Here is a 17,342-nt window from a genome sequence, read left to right on the forward strand (position 1 = left end):
TAGTACTGTCAGCCTCATGTAGTAAAAGTACTGTAGTACTGTCAGCTTCATGTAGTAAAAGTACTGCAGTACTGTCAGCCTCATGTAGTAAAAGTACAGCTTCATGTAGAAAAAGTACTGTAGTACTGTCAGCTTCATGTAGTAAAAGTACTGCAGTACTGTCAGCCTCATGTAGTAAAAGTACAGCTTCATGTAGAAAAAGTACTGTAGTACTGTCAGCTTCATGTAGTAAAAGTACTGCAGTACTGTCAGCCTCATGTAGTAAAAGTACTGCAGTACTGTCAGCCTCATGTAGTAAAAGTACAGCTTCATGTAGAAAAAGTACTGTAGTACTGTCAGCTTCATGTAGTAAAAGTACTGCAGCACTGTCAGCCTCATGTAGAAAAAGTACTGTAGTACTGTCAGCTTCATGTAGTAAAAGTACTGCAGTACTGTCAGCCTCATGTAGTAAAAGTACTGCAGTACTGTCAGCCTCATGTAGTAAAAGTACTGCAGCACTGTCAGCCTCATGTAGTAAACCCACTGCTGTGACCTGTGAGACAGGTGACCACAGGGAGAAGAGGATGAACTCCAGCCGTTACATGATTGTTGTGAAGTGAAAGTAGGAAAAAGCTTCACATGAAATACTTGTGGCTCATACTGAACATGAGACGTTTACCCTCTGATCCTCATATGAGTCAGCTGACTGAACAGTCAGCAGCATGTGGTCAGTCGTCAGTGAGCTCATCGTTGGTACAAACTCCTCCACATCTGATCTGGTGTGACACAATCTGAACATCGTCTCAGGCCACCAACCAAACTCTGTTCACTTTTCTCTGTATTTAAAGAAATCATATTTTATTTGTTGATTTAGCTTTTCATTAATCTTTTATCTCCATTAATGATGTTGTGTTTGTGTTTCTGACAGGAAGTTATTTTAATATTTGTCTCGAAACAAGAACATTATGACATCTCGTCAAAAACAAAATCAAAATACATCAGTGTTTTTTGTGTCACAAGTGTGAAATTGTGAACTGTCTTGTTGCTGGTTTCCAGTTATTTCTGCCATCCTGTCGTCTTTCACAACACAGTGAACCAACCACTTTACTGATGAGGTCATTTAAAATCTGAGAACAGAAGTAAAAAACAGAAGTCCTCTGAAGACTATCTTCTTTTTTTGTAATTGGCATCCGTTGGGGCGGAGGTTCCTCTTTTCTGTTGTTGTCTTTGAAATACAAGAAAAGGAAAAACTCAAATAATTTCATTTACATAAAATCAAATCCATCTTTATGTCTTTATGGCATCTTTCAAACAAAACTACAAGATGAAGCATTTCATAAAATACAATCAATTACAGAAATCAAGAAAAACAAACAGTATAATACAAAACATCTGAATCGAGCCAATAAATGTACAAACAGTTCAAACAATGAGACAAAATCAGTGTCCACGACAACTCTCCATAGCAACGACCTGCTTCTGAAGTGACTCCTGTGATGACATCATCAGGCTGCAGGATGGGACCGCCTCCTGTTTAAAGGAACAGTTCACATTAACCTCAGTCAGGCTCAGCCATCGTCTCCTCCTGATGATATAAAGTCAGGCTCAGCCATCGTCTCCTCCTGATGATATAAAGTCAGGCTCAGCCATCGTCTCCTCCTGATGATATAAAGTCAGGCTCAGCCATCGTCTCCTCCTGATGATATAAAGTCAGGCTCAGCCATCGTCTCCTCCTGATGATATAAAGTCAGGCTCAGCCATCGTCTCCTCCTGATGATATAAAGTCAGGCTCAGTCATCGTCTCCTCCTGATGATATAAAGTCAGGCTCAGTCATCGTCTCCTCCTGATGATATAAAGTCAGGCTCAGCCATCGTCTCCTCCTGATGATATAAAGTCAGGCTCAGCCATCGTCTCCTCCTGATGATATAAAGTCAGGCTCAGCCATCATCTCCTCCTGATGATATAAAGTCAGGCTCAGTCATCGTCTCCTCCTGATGATATAAAGTCAGGCTCAGTCATCGTCTCCTCCTGATGATATAGTCAGGCTCAGCCATCGTCTCCTCCTGATGATACACAGTCAGGCTCAGCCATCGTCTCCTCCTGATGATATAAAGTCAGGCTCAGTCATCGTCTCCTCCTGATGATATAGTCAGGCTCAGTCATCGTCTCCTCCTGATGATATAAAGTCAGGCTCAGTCATCGTCTCCTCCTGATGATATAGTCAGGCTCAGTCATCATCTCCTCCTGATGATATAAAGTCAGGCTCAGTCATCGTCTCCTCCTGATGATATAAAGTCAGGCTCAGTCATCTCCTCCTGATGATATAAAGTCAGGCTCAGTTATCGTCTCCTCCTGATGATATAAAGTCAGGCTCAGTCATCGTCTCCTCCTGATGATATAAAGTCAGGCTCAGCCATCGTCTCCTCCTGATGATATAAAGTCAGGCTCAGTCATCATCTCCTCCTGATGATATAAAGTCAGGCTCAGCCATCGTCTCCTCCTGATGATATAAAGTCAGGCTCAGCCATCGTCTCCTCCTGATGATATAAAGTCAGGCTCAGTCATCGTCTCCTCCTGATGATATAAAGTCAGGCTCAGTCATCGTCTCCTCCTGATGATAAAGTCAGGCTCAGCCATCGTCTCCTCCTGATGATATAAAGTCAGGCTCAGTCATCGTCTCCTCCTGATGATATAGTCAGGCTCAGTCATCATCTCCTCCTGATGATATAAAGTCAGGCTCAGTCATCGTCTCCTCCTGATGATATAAAGTCAGGCTCAGTCATCTCCTCCTGATGATATAAAGTCAGGCTCAGTTATCGTCTCCTCCTGATGATATAAAGTCAGGCTCAGTCATCGTCTCCTCCTGATGATATAAAGTCAGGCTCAGCCATCGTCTCCTCCTGATGATATAAAGTCAGGCTCAGTCATCATCTCCTCCTGATGATATAAAGTCAGGCTCAGCCATCGTCTCCTCCTGATGATATAAAGTCAGGCTCAGCCATCGTCTCCTCCTGATGATATAAAGTCAGGCTCAGCCATCGTCTCCTCCTGATGATATAAAGTCAGGCTCAGCCATCATCTCCTCCTGATGATATAAAGTCAGGCTCAGTCATCGTCTCCTCCTGATGATATAAAGTCAGGCTCAGTCATCGTCTCCTCCTGATGATATAGTCAGGCTCAGTCATCGTCTCCTCCTGATGATATAAAGTCAGGCTCAGCCATCGTCTCCTCCTGATGATACACAGTCAGGCTCAGCCATCGTCTCCTCCTGATGATATAAAGTCAGGCTCAGTCATCGTCTCCTCCTGATGATATAGTCAGGCTCAGTCATCGTCTCCTCCTGATGATATAAAGTCAGGCTCAGTCATCGTCTCCTCCTGATGATATAGTCAGGCTCAGTCATCATCTCCTCCTGATGATATAAAGTCAGGCTCAGTCATCGTCTCCTCCTGATGATATAAAGTCAGGCTCAGTCATCTCCTCCTGATGATATAAAGTCAGGCTCAGTTATTGTCTCCTCCTGATGATATAAAGTCAGGCTCAGTCATCGTCTCCTCCTGATGATATAAAGTCAGGCTCAGCCATCGTCTCCTCCTGATGATATAAAGTCAGGCTCAGTCATCATCTCCTCCTGATGATATAAAGTCAGGCTCAATCGTCTCCTCCTGATGATATAAAGTCAGGCTCAGTCATCATCTCCTCCTGATGATATAAAGTCAGGCTCAGTCATCATCTCCTCCTGATGATATAAAGTCAGGCTCGGCCATCGTCTCCTCCTGATGATATAAAGTCAGGCTCAGCCATCGTCTCCTCCTGATGATATAAAGTCAGGCTCAGTCATCGTCTCCTCCTGATGATATAAAGTCAGGCTCAGTCATCGTCTCCTCCTGATGATATAAAGTCAGGCTCAGCCATCGTCTCCTCGTGATGATATAAAGTCAGGCTCAGTCATCGTCTCCTCCTGATGATATAAAGTCAGGCTCAGTCATCGTCTCCTCCTGATGATATAAAGTCAGGCTCAGCCATCATCTCCTCCTGATGATATAAACTCAGGTGAAGTCTCGTAGTCCACAGAACATTTCTGGAGCTTCACAGTGAAACAGAGTTGCAGCGTTCTGCTGAACACCTGAAGCAGCTGGAGATGATTTAAACATCAGATGTCTCCATGCAGCTCGTCTGCTGCGATCACAGAGATCACACTGGTCTGATTTCAGTTTGACACAGGATGTAAATAACATCTTTTTTGGACGTCACCTGACTTTCATCAGCATGGAGGGAGATCATGACTGAATTTACAGTTTTGAGTGAACTGTACCTTTAATGGACGAGCCGTGACTTCAGCCTCTGTTGGCGACTGAACTGTAGATGGTGTCGTCCTCGGCCTCCTGCGCTGCTCTGAAGACAAGAACACACAGAGTCAGTGTTTAACAGACTGTGAGACGTGTCCGCTCGACAAAGATTGGACTCATACAGAGCTGGACGAACGACCGGATCAGCCTGCTGTCCCCAGAACTCAGCAGCCCGATAACACTTTATAAAAACCTCAGCTGTCAACATGTCAGGAAAGAGTCCGAACAGTCACCATCACACCTGCTTCAGACACGAGTGCTGCCAGCTGCAGGTGATCCAGACAACAAACAGAACTCATTATTACAGTTTTTCTCCGTTGGTTTTGCTCATTTCTAGAAACAGAAATTACATTCTCAAAATTACATGAACCTCCAAACCACTCGGCTAATGTTCACAACAGGATTGAATTTCAATCATTCCATCAAATTGCAAATGTCTTAGTACATCTTTGCAAATGATTAAGCACAGGTAGTCTACACTTAGCACAGGTAGCCTACAGTTAGCACAGGTAGTCTACAGTTAGCACAGGTAGACTACAGTTAGCACAGGTAGCCTACACTTAGCACAGGTAGTCTACAGTTAGCACAGGTAGCCTACACTTAGCACAGGTAGTCTACAGTTAGCACAGGTAGCCTACAGTTAGCACAGGTAGCCTACACTCAGCACAGGTAGCCTACAGTTAGCACAGGTAGCCTACACTCAGCACAGGTAGCCTACACTCAGCACAGGTAGCCTACACTTAGCACAGGTAGTCTACAGTTAGCACAGGTAGCCTACAGTTAGCACAGGTAGCCTACACTTAGCACAGGTAGCCTACAGTTAGCACAGGTAGCCTACACTCAGCACAGGTAGCCTACAGTTAGCACAATTTCCAGGTGAATAGATCTTGTTGATCTAAACTGATGGTTGATTCTCAGTCTAATGGTTGTTCAGCATCTTTTCAGTGTGTAAGTAATCACATGCACAACAGTCTGTTCAATTGTCAAAATGAGTCAAGAACCTAATACCATGAAAACCATGTACTGTATGGATCTCTTGGAACATTTGATAAATTGATTAATTGACAGTCAGGTGAAAATAGAAGTTGACTGACGAAGGAGGAGTTTCACGCCTCTCAGATGACCGATCAAACAACATGTTTGGTTACCTGACAGGTGCTGTCCATGATATATGTAGAGCTTGACCAGGACCAGTACAATTTCTGAACATGGAGGCCCCTGGCCAAGTAAATGAACAACTGCCTGCTCGAGGAAGAGGAAGAAGAGGAGGAGGAGTAAGGGTGCGTGGTGGTGGAATAGGGAAGAGGCCGAGGAGCACGAAGGCACCATGCTGACCGGATCAAGTTCGGGCCACATTATAGACCATGTTATCAACCATCACCTCACAATGGCGGAGGCAGGTCGCCGAGTGCAGCCTGCTGTGCCCCGCTCTACAGCCTCCTCATCATCCAGACCTTTGGCAGGGAAAACAGGTCTGTACTCAGCCAGTGAGGGAAGACTACATGTTGAACAGGGACCAGCATGTAGTCACAGGCAGAGACGGACATACTGACATCGTCTCCATCACCCCCCACCTGCAGACACTTTGTCATGAAGCCTGAGCCGACAGTACCTGGCCTGGTTCTGGGTCTTGTGTATGAACTGGACCGAGGCGTAGCTGACCTCCTCCACAGCTCGGCTGCTCTCCTGTCGCTGACCTGCTGCCTCCACATCAGCCCGCTGGACGCTGCTGTAGACGTGCTCAGGATGCTGAAGACAGACAGACAGACAGACAGACAGTCAGACAGACAGACAGACAGTCAGACAGTCAGACAGTCAGACAGACAGACACACAGACAGAAAGACAGACAGACAGTCAGACAGACAGACAGACAGACAGTCAGACAGACAGACAGACAGACAGACAGGTGTAAATATGATGAGCAGTTTGTCTCACAGTGATGATTAATAAAGTAATTCAGACACTTTGACATAAATTCCAGATGTTTGGTGAATGAATCATGACGTCTTCCACTGACTCACCTTCTGATCCTCTGCTCCTCCCTCAGCTCTCTGAACGTCACCTGCTGCTGCTGAACGCCTCCTGCAAACAACACAGGACCCGGTTCAGACAAACAACTCAGGACCCGGTTCAGACAAACAACACAGGACCCGGTTCAGACAAACAACACAGGACCCGGTTCAGACAAACAACTCAGGACCCGGTTCAGACAAACAACTCAGGACCCGGTTCAGACAAACAACACAGGACCCGGTTCAGACAAACAACTCAGGACCAGGTTCAGACAAACAACACAGGACCCGGTTCAGACAAACAACACAGGACCCGGTTCAGACAAACAACACAGGACCCGGTTCAGACACACAGCAGCAGCAGGTGTAGGATAAAACGTGTGTAACAAGAGGAAGAAGTAAAGTAACTGTGCTACATGAGCTGTCTGCACTCTGCAGTATGAACAGAACCGGGTCCTGTGTTGTTTGTCTGAACCGGGTCTCTGCAGGTTGTTCAGTGATCCATAAACTCAGTCACAGAAATGTGAAACATAGTGATCTGTGTTTAAACACAGTACTGAAGGAGCTGTGCAGTGTTCAGGAACAGATTTATTAAAGTACCTTTTGATGAAGCAGACGACTGTAATGAGAGCGATCAGAACCAGCAGGACACCAACACCAGCACCAGCACCAGCTATCACAGGCAGGTCAGCATCATAAACTGTTGAGATATTATGAAGCATTAATAAATCTACTACAGTCAGACGGCTGGTTCATCACAGGCCAGAAGAGCTGGTACAGTGTCGGAGAGATGTCTGCAGACTGTTCTGGTTCTGCTCGTTCAAACTGATCGATCACTGATCGTTTTCAGACAGGAAGTCGTTCTTCAACCACAGTGAAATGTTTCAGATGAAGACTGATCAAACCTTCCTCCACGTGCAGGCTGTACGGCAGGGAGCGCGTCTCAGTGCTGCTCTTTAGACCACAGGTGTAGTTCCCAGAATCCTTTGCGGTCAGAGAGCTGAGCTGGAGGGCGGGGCCAGACTCTGAGAGGGCGTGGTCGTCTCTGAACCAGGTGACCTTCAGTCGGTGGACGGTGCAGACTGCAGTGCAGAACAGAGTGATGCGTTCACCTGTCCTCACCTGTCCGTCACCACTGGAGCTGCTTATCTTCATTCGAACGCCGTCTAAAATAAAATACATTAAGAATCTTAGTTTTCTTTAACTTACATCTTAAAATCATTATTCTGTGATTCTGGACGTGATGAGTGCCGTCCTGATGATCCATAATCCAGACAGAAAACCTGCTGCACACCGCCGGGCTTCAGGCGCCAGAATCAAGTGTTGAACCTTTGTGTTTGTGTTCACCTCAGACGTGTCGTTTGTGTCACGCCTACATTTCTACAATACGTCAAATCGCGCTCACATGTTTCTGACCCGACGTTCATGTCGGGAGGTCGAGGGGACGGTGGTGCACTTACAGCTGGAGGTTATTAATCAGATGTATGTTGGATGTTTGTCCAGCTGTGTTTGTGGAGACAGAACCAGGTGTTTTAAGAAATGTGATGTTTAACCGGAACCAAGAACCTCACCAGAACGTAAGGACAGCGTTGTGACAACATAAACCTGAACCTTTAGAAGCTTAAGTTTCAGCATGTCTGTGGTTTGCAGAAACGAGCACTGCCAACATTTATTCTGGTGATTGTGTTGACAAACATTGATGCTCAGTAATATTCATATAAATGTTATTTATAATAAGATGATCTTACCACTGACTGAGACGTTCACTCCTGATTGTTCAGTCCAATGTCCTCTGCTGTCATTAGCTTCCATCCTGAAGCGATAAGTATCCTCATCTGTCTTCTGTATATCTGCGATCTGTAAAGTGCAGTTTTCCTTCTTGTCTCCCAGATATTTGTAACGAGGGTCGTTGGTTGTTGAACTACTGTCGTACACAGACGGGGTGTTGTCCTGACAAATCGGATGCTTCCGACACCAGCGGACTCTGACGATCTCTATCCAAACCTTTGATCCACCTTCACCAACAGACTCGAGTGGTGTGAAGGTGCAGGGGAGAGTGACAGTCGATCCTTTAACAGCACAATCAGCATGTGGATAGTTCACTCTTTGACCCACAGCACCTGGACCCACAGCACCTGGACCCACAGCACCTGGACACAACGATGAAGAAGGAAAATAATATCAGACTGACATTAAAACAGAACTCAGAGTTTCTGACTGTCTGTAAACTGAAGCTGACTGTTGAACGAGACGTACAGACCTGTTGTCTGATCTGGTTTTCAGGTATTTTTATTGTCTTGTTATTTGTGATTCGAGGCCTTTTTTTACATCCTGACAGCAACATTTGTATTTCACGATGTTTCTGGTGTTCACACTCTGAACGACTCAACACCGACTGATTCCACAAACAACACGACACACAGGTCATCTCTTTTAGATGAGCTTCAGACAAGTCTGAGGTCGAGCTGAAGGCCACACAGTCTAACTCTTTAACACAGTCTAACTCTTTAACACAGTTTAACTCCTTAACAGTTTTAACTCTATAACAGTTTAACTCTTTAACACAGTTTAACTCTTTAACAGTTTTAACTCTATAACAGACTTTAACTCTATGACACAGTTTTAACTCTTTAACACAGTTTAACTCTATAACACACTTTAACTCTTTAACAGTTTTAACTCTATAACACAGTTTAACTCTATGACACAGTTTAACTCTATAACACACTTTAACTCTTTAACAGTTTTAACTCTATAACACAGTTTAACTCTATGACACAGTTTAACTCTATAACACACTTTAACTCTTTAACAGTTTTAACTCTATAACACAGTTTTAACTCTATAACACAGTTTAACTCTATGACACAGTTTAACTCTATAACACACTTTAACTCTTTAACAGTTTTAACTCTATAACACAGTTTAACTCTATGACACAGTTTAACTCTATAACACACTTTAACTCTTTAACAGTTTTAACTCTATAACACAGTTTTAACTCTATAACACAGTTTAACTCTATGACACAGTTTAACTCTATAACACACTTTAACTCTTTAACAGTTTTAACTCTATAACACACTTTAACTCTATAACACAGTTTAACTCTTTAACAGTTTTAACTCTATAACACAGTTTAACTCTATAACACAGTTTAACTCTATGACACAGTTTTAACTCTTTAACACAGTCTAACTCTTTAACACAGTTTAACTCTATAACACAGTATAACTCTATAACACAGTTTTAACTATTTAACACAGTTTAACTCTTTAACACAGTTTAACTCTTTAAATGGTAAATGGTCTGCATTTATATAGCGCTTTTCCAGTCCTCTCGGACAGCTCAAAGCGCTTTACAACACATGCCACATTCACCCATTCACACACACATTCATACACTGATGCTCGAGGCTGCCATGCAAGGCGCCAGCTGCTCATCAGGGTTCAGTATCTTGCTCAAGGATACTTCGACAACTTGTAACTTGGGGGGAGCCGGGATTTGAACCAGTGACCTTCCGATCACTAGACGACCCGCTCTACCTCCTGAGCTACAGCCGCCTTAACACAGTTTTAACTCTTTAACACAGTTTAACTCTTTAGCACAGTTTAACTTTATAACAGTTTTAACTCTTTAACACAGTTTTACTCTATAACACAGTTTAACTCTTTAGAACAGTTTAACTCTAGAACACAGTTTAACTCTTTAACACAGTTTAACTCTATAACACAGTTTTAACTCTTCTGTAACATCTGTAACTTGCTCTAGAGATCATACTTCAGAATCAGAATTCCTTTACTTGTCCCGCAAATGGAAATTCCTTTGTCACAGCAGCCAAAGGACAGTAATCATAATAAACAATAATAAAAAGTAAATAAAAATAAACAATATAATAAGAAGATTTGAATCTGATATCAGTGGTGGGTGTGGTGATGTCAGGTCACATGACTTCCTTATACAGTAAAGTGGACGTTTGTTCTCAGGCTGTATGAACCAATAGGGAACACGTCTTTTCACTTAACTTTACTGTGACAACCAAAAAACAGAAGTTTAGAGATGAAACAGGAAATAATAAAAGAGACAAACAAACAAAGAGTAACATTAATTCATCAGGGTGTTTTTCATGTTCCTGTTATTTCAGTGTCAATAAAGCTAATTTGAATTGAAATGAATTGACAGCATCCCCCAGACATGACAACCAGGATCTGGACGGGAGAACGCCTGCTGGCTTCATGTTACCGAGGACGGACTGCAGCTGCAGATGATCTGCTCTCACAGTTTAAAGCCTGCAGCTCCTCCAGTTAGTCAGAAGTGAAGAAGCCTCTTGGATGAGAGCAGAAACGTCTTCAACAAACTGAAACACATGCAGTTGTCTACGATACAGAACTCAGAGGTACCAGGACCGGGATGACCGAGAACCTTCATCAACATGCAACAAATGTTCTTGTTCAGGATAAAGAGGTTGAAGATATTTGTTTCTTCCACCACACTGCATGTAACATTAAATATAGACTCAGTGACAGACCAACATGTCTGCACAGACACATGAAGGGAAGTGAGAAGATGAGATAAGATGAAGTGATAGAAGAAGAACTCAGAGTTACTTCATCAGGAAACATGCAGTCACAGTGGACAGATTTGAAGAATGTACCTTACTGAAGCTAAAGAACAAGAGAGAAACATTAAAAACGGCTCCACAGTAAAGTCAGGACAAAGACTACAACCTGTTTCTGATCCACAGTCCCGACCTGCCCGATCCGACCCGACCCGACCCGACCCAACATCTGTCATTCTCATTCAGAGCGAGAAGAGACGTTAATCACTGATTGAGGCTGATTGTGTTGAAGTTGTGAATATGAAGATCAATTATTGATGAGAACACGGAGGAGCACAGGAGGAGCTCAGGAGGAGCTCAGGAGGAGCACAGGAGGAGCTCAGGAGGAGCACAGGAGGAGCACAGGAGCAGCACAGGAGCACAGGAGGAGCTCAGGAGGAGCACAGGAGGAGCTCAGGAGGAGCACAGGAGGAGCTCAGGGGGAGCTCAGGAGGAGCTCAGGAGGAGCTCAGGGGGAGCTCAGGAGGAGCACAGGAGGAGCTCAGGGGGAGCTCAGGAGGAGCTCAGGAGGAGCTCAGGAGGAGCACAGGAGGAGCTCAGGGGGAGCTCAGGAGGAGCTCAGGAGGAGCTCAGGAGGAGCAGAGGAGGAGCTCAGGAGGAGCTCAGGAGGAGCTCAGGAGGAGCACAGGAGGAGCTCAGGGGGAGCTCAGTTCTGAGTTGTTAAACTTCACTTCACCAGGATGATGGAACAGGGTGACGGGTCATTTTAAATACATATAAAAGCCAAAGAACGTCTGATGTTTCTCAGTGTGTTTTATAATAAATGAACATTTAGAGTTTTAAGAGTCAGAACTTTGTGTTGGTGCGTTACAGTGACGTCAGCCAGTTTTACTCTCAGTGAACAAAAAGTACACAACACTTAAACAGAAGAGGATGTTATCATATCGCTGTATCATGCATCCCTAATGAAAGCTCAGTAGTTCACCAATACTTCATCAATAGTTCATCAATAGTTCATCAATAGTTTATCAATAGTTCATAAATAGTTCATCAATAGTTTATCAATAGTTCACCAATAGTTCATCAATAGTTCATCAATAGTTTATCAATAGTTCATCAATAGTTCATCAATAGTTCACCAATAGTTCATCAATAGTTTATCAATAGTTCATCAATAGTTTATCAATAGTTCATCAATAGTTCATCAATAGTTCACCAATAGTTCATCAATAGTTCACCAATAGTTCATCAATAGTTCATCAATAGTTTATCAATAGTTCATCAATAGTTCATCAATAGTTCATCAATAGTTTATCAATAGTTCATAGGCTGCATGATTATATTTACTGTAAACAGAAAAATAGCTTTTATACAAGAATGTCCTTTAAACATCACAAATAAAGTAACCAGAGAGTTATTATTATTATTATTATTATTATTATTATTATTATTATTATTATTATTATTATTATTATCATATTCTACGTTACTGGATTATTACTGAAATCAGCCTTTAATTTAAAGTTATGTTGTATTTTATTTACTCAACTAAGCTTCTGTCCACACACAGCTGATCCAAAGACAGTTGAAACAGTAGTGGAGTAAATGTACTCAGTTACTTCCTCTGAGTGATGAGCAGGGACAGACGCCCGTCACAGATTAATGTCTCTCACCTGTCAGCAGGAACATGAAGCTCCACACGATCTTTCTGTCCCAAACTGCCATCCTTAGTTTTCTGAAGCGTCTCTGAGTTTGGACGTCTGAGATCCAACTGACCGGCTGACGCGTTGTGAAACAGGCAGGAAACATCTTGACTTCCTGATTCTGTCTTTTTAAGAAACTTGTCTCAGTTCATCTCATCAGCCCTCATTTACTGCAACTTCCCCAATAACCCCAGTCCAGAACCACACGTCCTCACAGACGTCCTCACACATGTCCTCACACACGTTAGAGACACGAAACAACCATAGAGATACACAACAAATACAAAGAAAAAAGACAGCTACAGAGACACAAAAAACTACAAAGAGACACACAACAACAATAGAGAGACAGACAGTCAGAGTGACAGTACCGGCTGAATGTGAAGACATAAGCTGTGCAGACTCTTGCTAACAGGTGGTAGCTGGTTACCTGGTTTGGTGGCGTGGCAGAGCTCCCTGACAACGCTGACGGGTGCACAACCGGCATTCAGAGCACCGACGAGGATCACCACATCAAACATACCTGAAACCTAAGGACCTGCTGGTGGACACCTGCATTGAGGGAAGCCATCAAACTAAAGAAGGAGGCCTTTCAGGCTCAGTTGGTCCAGGGAACCCCTGAAGCTGCAGATAGGTACCGAGAGGCCGAAAGGAAAGAACACTTTGAGGAACCTTTTGAACCCAACTAACACCTCGAAGCAGAGTCTGAAGACTCAGGGCGTGACCACATTCACGGCAGAGAACTCTGAGGTAGCCAAGATGCTCAAGAAGAAGTCTAAATGTGTTGTTTGGACTTGGAGAAGGCCTACACAGTATGGCCTGGACATTCCTGTGGGCGGTACTGTGGAAATACGGAGTACCGGGGCTGTCTGGACCCTGTAACCAAAATGAGAGCTATGTCCGTGTACTTGGTACCTGGTGTACAGCCATTGGTTTATTCCTGGTTGCAATTATAGCATTAATAATAACATTTCTTATGTTATACACTTTATTTATATACTTATATCACTTGTCAGCAGTTATGAAGCAAAAATGATGTGATTATGGAGCAACAAAGGGACGCTATTAACAGAGCAGCACGTAAAGGACGAAGATCAAAAATCATAATGCAGCTTCATGCTGTGAAGCAGCTTCATGATGTGAGCAGCTTCATGCTGTGAAGCAGCTTCATGATGTGAGCAGCTTCATGATGTGAAGCAGCTTCATGCTGTGAGCAGCTTCATGCTGTGAAGCAGCTTCATGATGTGAAGCAGCTACATGCTGTGAAGCAGCTTCATGATGTGAAGCAGCTTCATGATGTGAGCAGCTTCATGATGTGAAGCAGCTTCATGATGTGAGCAGCTTCATGATGTGAGCAGCTTCATGATGTGAAGCAGCTTCATGCTGTGAGCAGCTTCATGCTGTGAAGCAGCTTCATGATGTGAAGCAGCTACATGCTGTGAAGCAGCTTCATGATGTGAAGCAGCTTCATGATGTGAGCAGCTTCATGATGTGAAGCAGCTTCATGATGTGAGCAGCTTCATGCTGTGAAGCAGCTTCATGATGTGATCAGCTTCATGATGTGAAGCAGCTTCATGATGTGAAGCAGCTTCATGATGTGATCAGCTTCATGATGTGAAGCAGCTTCATGCTGTGAAGCAGCTTCATGATGTGAAGCAGCTTCATGATGTGAAGCAGCTTCATGATGTGATCAGCTTCATGATGTGAAGCAGCTTCATGATGTGAAGCAGCTTCATGATGTGAGCAGCTTCATGCTGTGAAGCAGCTTCATGCTGTGAAGCAGCTTCATGATGTGAGCAGCTTCATGCTGTGATCAGCTTCATGCTGTGAAGCAGCTTCATGCTGTGAGCAGCTTCATGATGTGAAGCAGCTTCATGATGTGAAGCAGCTACATGCTGTGAAGCAGCTTCATGATGTGAAGCAGCTTCATGCTGTGAAGCAGCTTCATGCTGTGAAGCAGCTTCATGATGTGAAGCAGCTTCATGATGTGAAGCAGCTTCATGCTGTGAAGCAGCTTCATGCTGTGAGCAGCTTCATGCTGTGAAGCAGCTTCATGCTGTGATCAGCTTCATGATGTGAAGCAGCTTCATGATGTGAAGCAGCTTCATGATGTGAGCAGCTTCATGCTGTGAAGCAGCTTCATGATGTGATCAGCTTCATGGTGTGAAGCAGCTTCATGCTGTGAAGCAGCTTCATGATGTGAAGCAGCTACATGATGTGATCAGCTTCATGATGTGAAGCAGCTTCATGATGTGAAGCAGCTTCATGATGTGAGCAGCTTCATGCTGTGAAGCAGCTTCATGCTGTGAAGCAGCTTCATGATGTGAGCAGCTTCATGCTGTGATCAGCTTCATGGTGTGAAGCAGCTTCATGCTGTGAGCAGCTTCATGCTGTGAGCAGCTTCATGCTGTGAAGCAGCTTCATGCTGTGAGCAGCTTCATGCTGTGAAGCAGCTTCATGCTGTGATCAGCTTCATGATGTGAAGCAGCTTCATGATGTGAAGCAGCTTCATGATGTGAAGCAGCTTCATGATGTGAGCAGCTTCATGATGTGAAGCAGCTTCATGCTGTGAAGCAGCTTCATGATGTGAAGCAGCTTCATGCTGTGAGCAGCTACATGATGTGAAGCAGCTTCATGATGTGAAGCAGCTTCATGCTGTGAAGCAGCTTCATGATGTGAAGCAGCTTCATGCTGTGAGCAGCTACATGATGTGAAGCAGCTTCATGATGTGATCAGCTTCATGGTGTGAAGCAGCTTCATGATGTGATCAGCTACATGATGTGAAGCAGCTTCATGCTGTGATCAGCTTCATGGTGTGATCAGCTTCATGGTGTGAAGCAGCTTCATGATGTGATCAGCTTCATGGTGTGAAGCAGCTTCATGCTGTGATCAGCTTCATGGTGTGAAGCAGCTTCATGCTGTGAAGCAGCTTCATGATGTGAAGCAGCTACATGATGTGATCAGCTTCATGATGTGAAGCAGCTTCATGATGTGAAGCAGCTTCATGATGTGAGCAGCTTCATGCTGTGAAGCAGCTTCATGCTGTGATCAGCTTCATGGTGTGAAGCAGCTTCATGCTGTGATCAGCTTCATGATGTGATCAGCTTCATGGTGTGAAGCAGCTTCATGATGTGATCAGCTTCATGATGTGAAGCAGCTTCATGCTGTGAAGCAGCTTCATGATGTGATCAGCTTCATGATGTGAAGCAGCTTCATGCTGTGAAGCAGCTTCATGATGTGAAGCAGCTTCATGCTGTGAGCAGCTACATGATGTGAAGCAGCTTCATGATGTGAAGCAGCTTCATGATGTGAAGCAGCTTCATGCTGTGAAGCAGCTTCATGATGTGAGCAGCTTCATGATGTGAAGCAGCTTCATGATGTGAAGCAGCTTCATGATGTGAGCAGCTTCATGGTGTGAAGCAGCTTCATGCTGTGATCAGCTTCATGATGTGATCAGCTTCATGGTGTGAAGCAGCTTCATGCTGTGAAGCAGCTTCATGATGTGAAGCAGCTACATGATGTGATCAGCTTCATGATGTGAAGCAGCTTCATGATGTGAAGCAGCTTCATGATGTGAGCAGCTTCATGCTGTGAAGCAGCTTCATGCTGTGAAGCAGCTTCATGATGTGAGCAGCTTCATGCTGTGATCAGCTTCATGGTGTGAAGCAGCTTCATGCTGTGATCAGCTTCATGATGTGATGCAGCTTCATGATGTGAAGCAGCTTCATGCTGTGATCAGCTTCATGATGTGAAGCAGCTTCATGATGTGATCAGCTTCATGATGTGAAGCAGCTTCATGATGTGATCAGCTTCATGATGTGATGCAGCTTCATGATGTGAAGCAGCTTCATGCTGTGAAGCAGCTTCATGATGTGAAGCAGCTACAGAGGAGGCGTCATGATGAGGAGCTCCTGCTCACAGCTGAAGTCCATTCAACAACAATCCTGTTTATTATCTAACGCTGTGGTGACGCAGCACAGGGGGCGGGGTCTCCACTCCCGCGAGGACCACTCCGGCGAGGAGGATGATGCAGTGATGTCTCACTCTGCTCATATTTCTTGGAACAAGATAAGCTCGGCTGTGAATGACGCTGGAGAGAGTGTGGCCGAGTGAACACACTGATGTGAGTCTTCCTGCAGTCCTGAACCTCTGTGGAGGACACACAGCTGGTTAATGAGCCCAAAGTCAAGACAATTGATTTGTGTGCACAAACGATCGTAAATGATAACTTGACTCTGTAACATTTGCACAAGTAGCTACCACATCAGAGTGAGTTTACACATATCTGATCATCTTAAAAATGATTTAATTCAGGTAACAAATAAATGAATTAAAATGAAAGAGCTTCAGTAAACTCTCCGTGGCAGAACAGAGAAGCAGCATTGAGGCGTTAATATTCAACATAACTTCATACATGGACTTTGTTGACACTCACAACTATGAGCTTGGACTTTGACTCGGACCCTGAAGTAATGAAGGTAAATGTCCTTGAAGAACTCTAAACTATAAGGAAACATCTCCTCGGCATGATTTGGAGTGAGTCATCACCTCCAGAGACGATCTCTGAGCAGTCAGTCAGTCTCATCGCGAGCGCCTCCGCGCAGCCTCCCTGCATCCTCGCGCGAGCATCACTACGCACGGAGCGGAGCAGAGAGCGGGACAGCAGCGGACAGCGGCGGACATATGAGGTCTCTGTCTCCCGGATCAGCGGCGTGTGTTCGGTGATTTCTCTCCGCGGC

The 17,342-nt window shown here is 44.3% G+C and overlaps 2 protein-coding genes across 6 annotated transcripts in view; one reads left to right on the forward strand and one right to left on the reverse strand.

Moving 5' to 3' along the window:
- Positions 1-1,259: 1,259 nt before the first annotated feature.
- On the reverse strand, positions 1,260-13,718 carry LOC311260542 (uncharacterized protein). Of its 5 annotated transcripts, XM_084358487.1 has the most exons (9): positions 13,034-13,718; positions 12,574-12,920; positions 8,091-8,492; positions 7,248-7,508; positions 6,943-7,042; positions 6,352-6,412; positions 5,942-6,078; positions 4,296-4,375; positions 1,260-1,509 (listed from the first exon to the last, which is right to left on the reverse strand). In XM_084358487.1, the coding sequence occupies exons 2-8, from the start codon at positions 12,707-12,709 to the stop codon at positions 4,318-4,320; spliced, it is 1,155 nt and encodes a 384-aa protein (XP_084214613.1). In that variant the 5' UTR covers positions 12,710-12,920; positions 13,034-13,718; the 3' UTR covers positions 1,260-1,509; positions 4,296-4,317. The 5 variants fall into 5 exon arrangements, with proteins under 5 accessions (XP_084214613.1, XP_084214616.1, XP_084214612.1 ...); XM_084358490.1 differs by having other exon boundaries at positions 8,091-8,477; positions 12,574-13,718; XM_084358486.1 differs by having other exon boundaries at positions 12,574-13,718.
- Positions 13,719-17,242: 3,524 nt separating this feature from the next.
- LOC311260009 (synaptotagmin-11-like) overlaps positions 17,243-17,342 on the forward strand; it is a 13,227-nt gene continuing 13,127 nt past the window's right edge. The window contains exon 1 of the mRNA XM_084357493.1: positions 17,243-17,342. This exon is cut by the window's right edge and continues 136 nt beyond it. The gene's annotated coding sequence lies outside the window, so the exon portion shown is untranslated.

Source organism: Pagrus pagrus (assembly GCF_965226575.1).
Source record: "Pagrus pagrus genome assembly, chromosome: 7".
Classification (NCBI taxonomy): Eukaryota; Metazoa; Chordata; class Actinopteri; order Spariformes; family Sparidae; genus Pagrus; species Pagrus pagrus.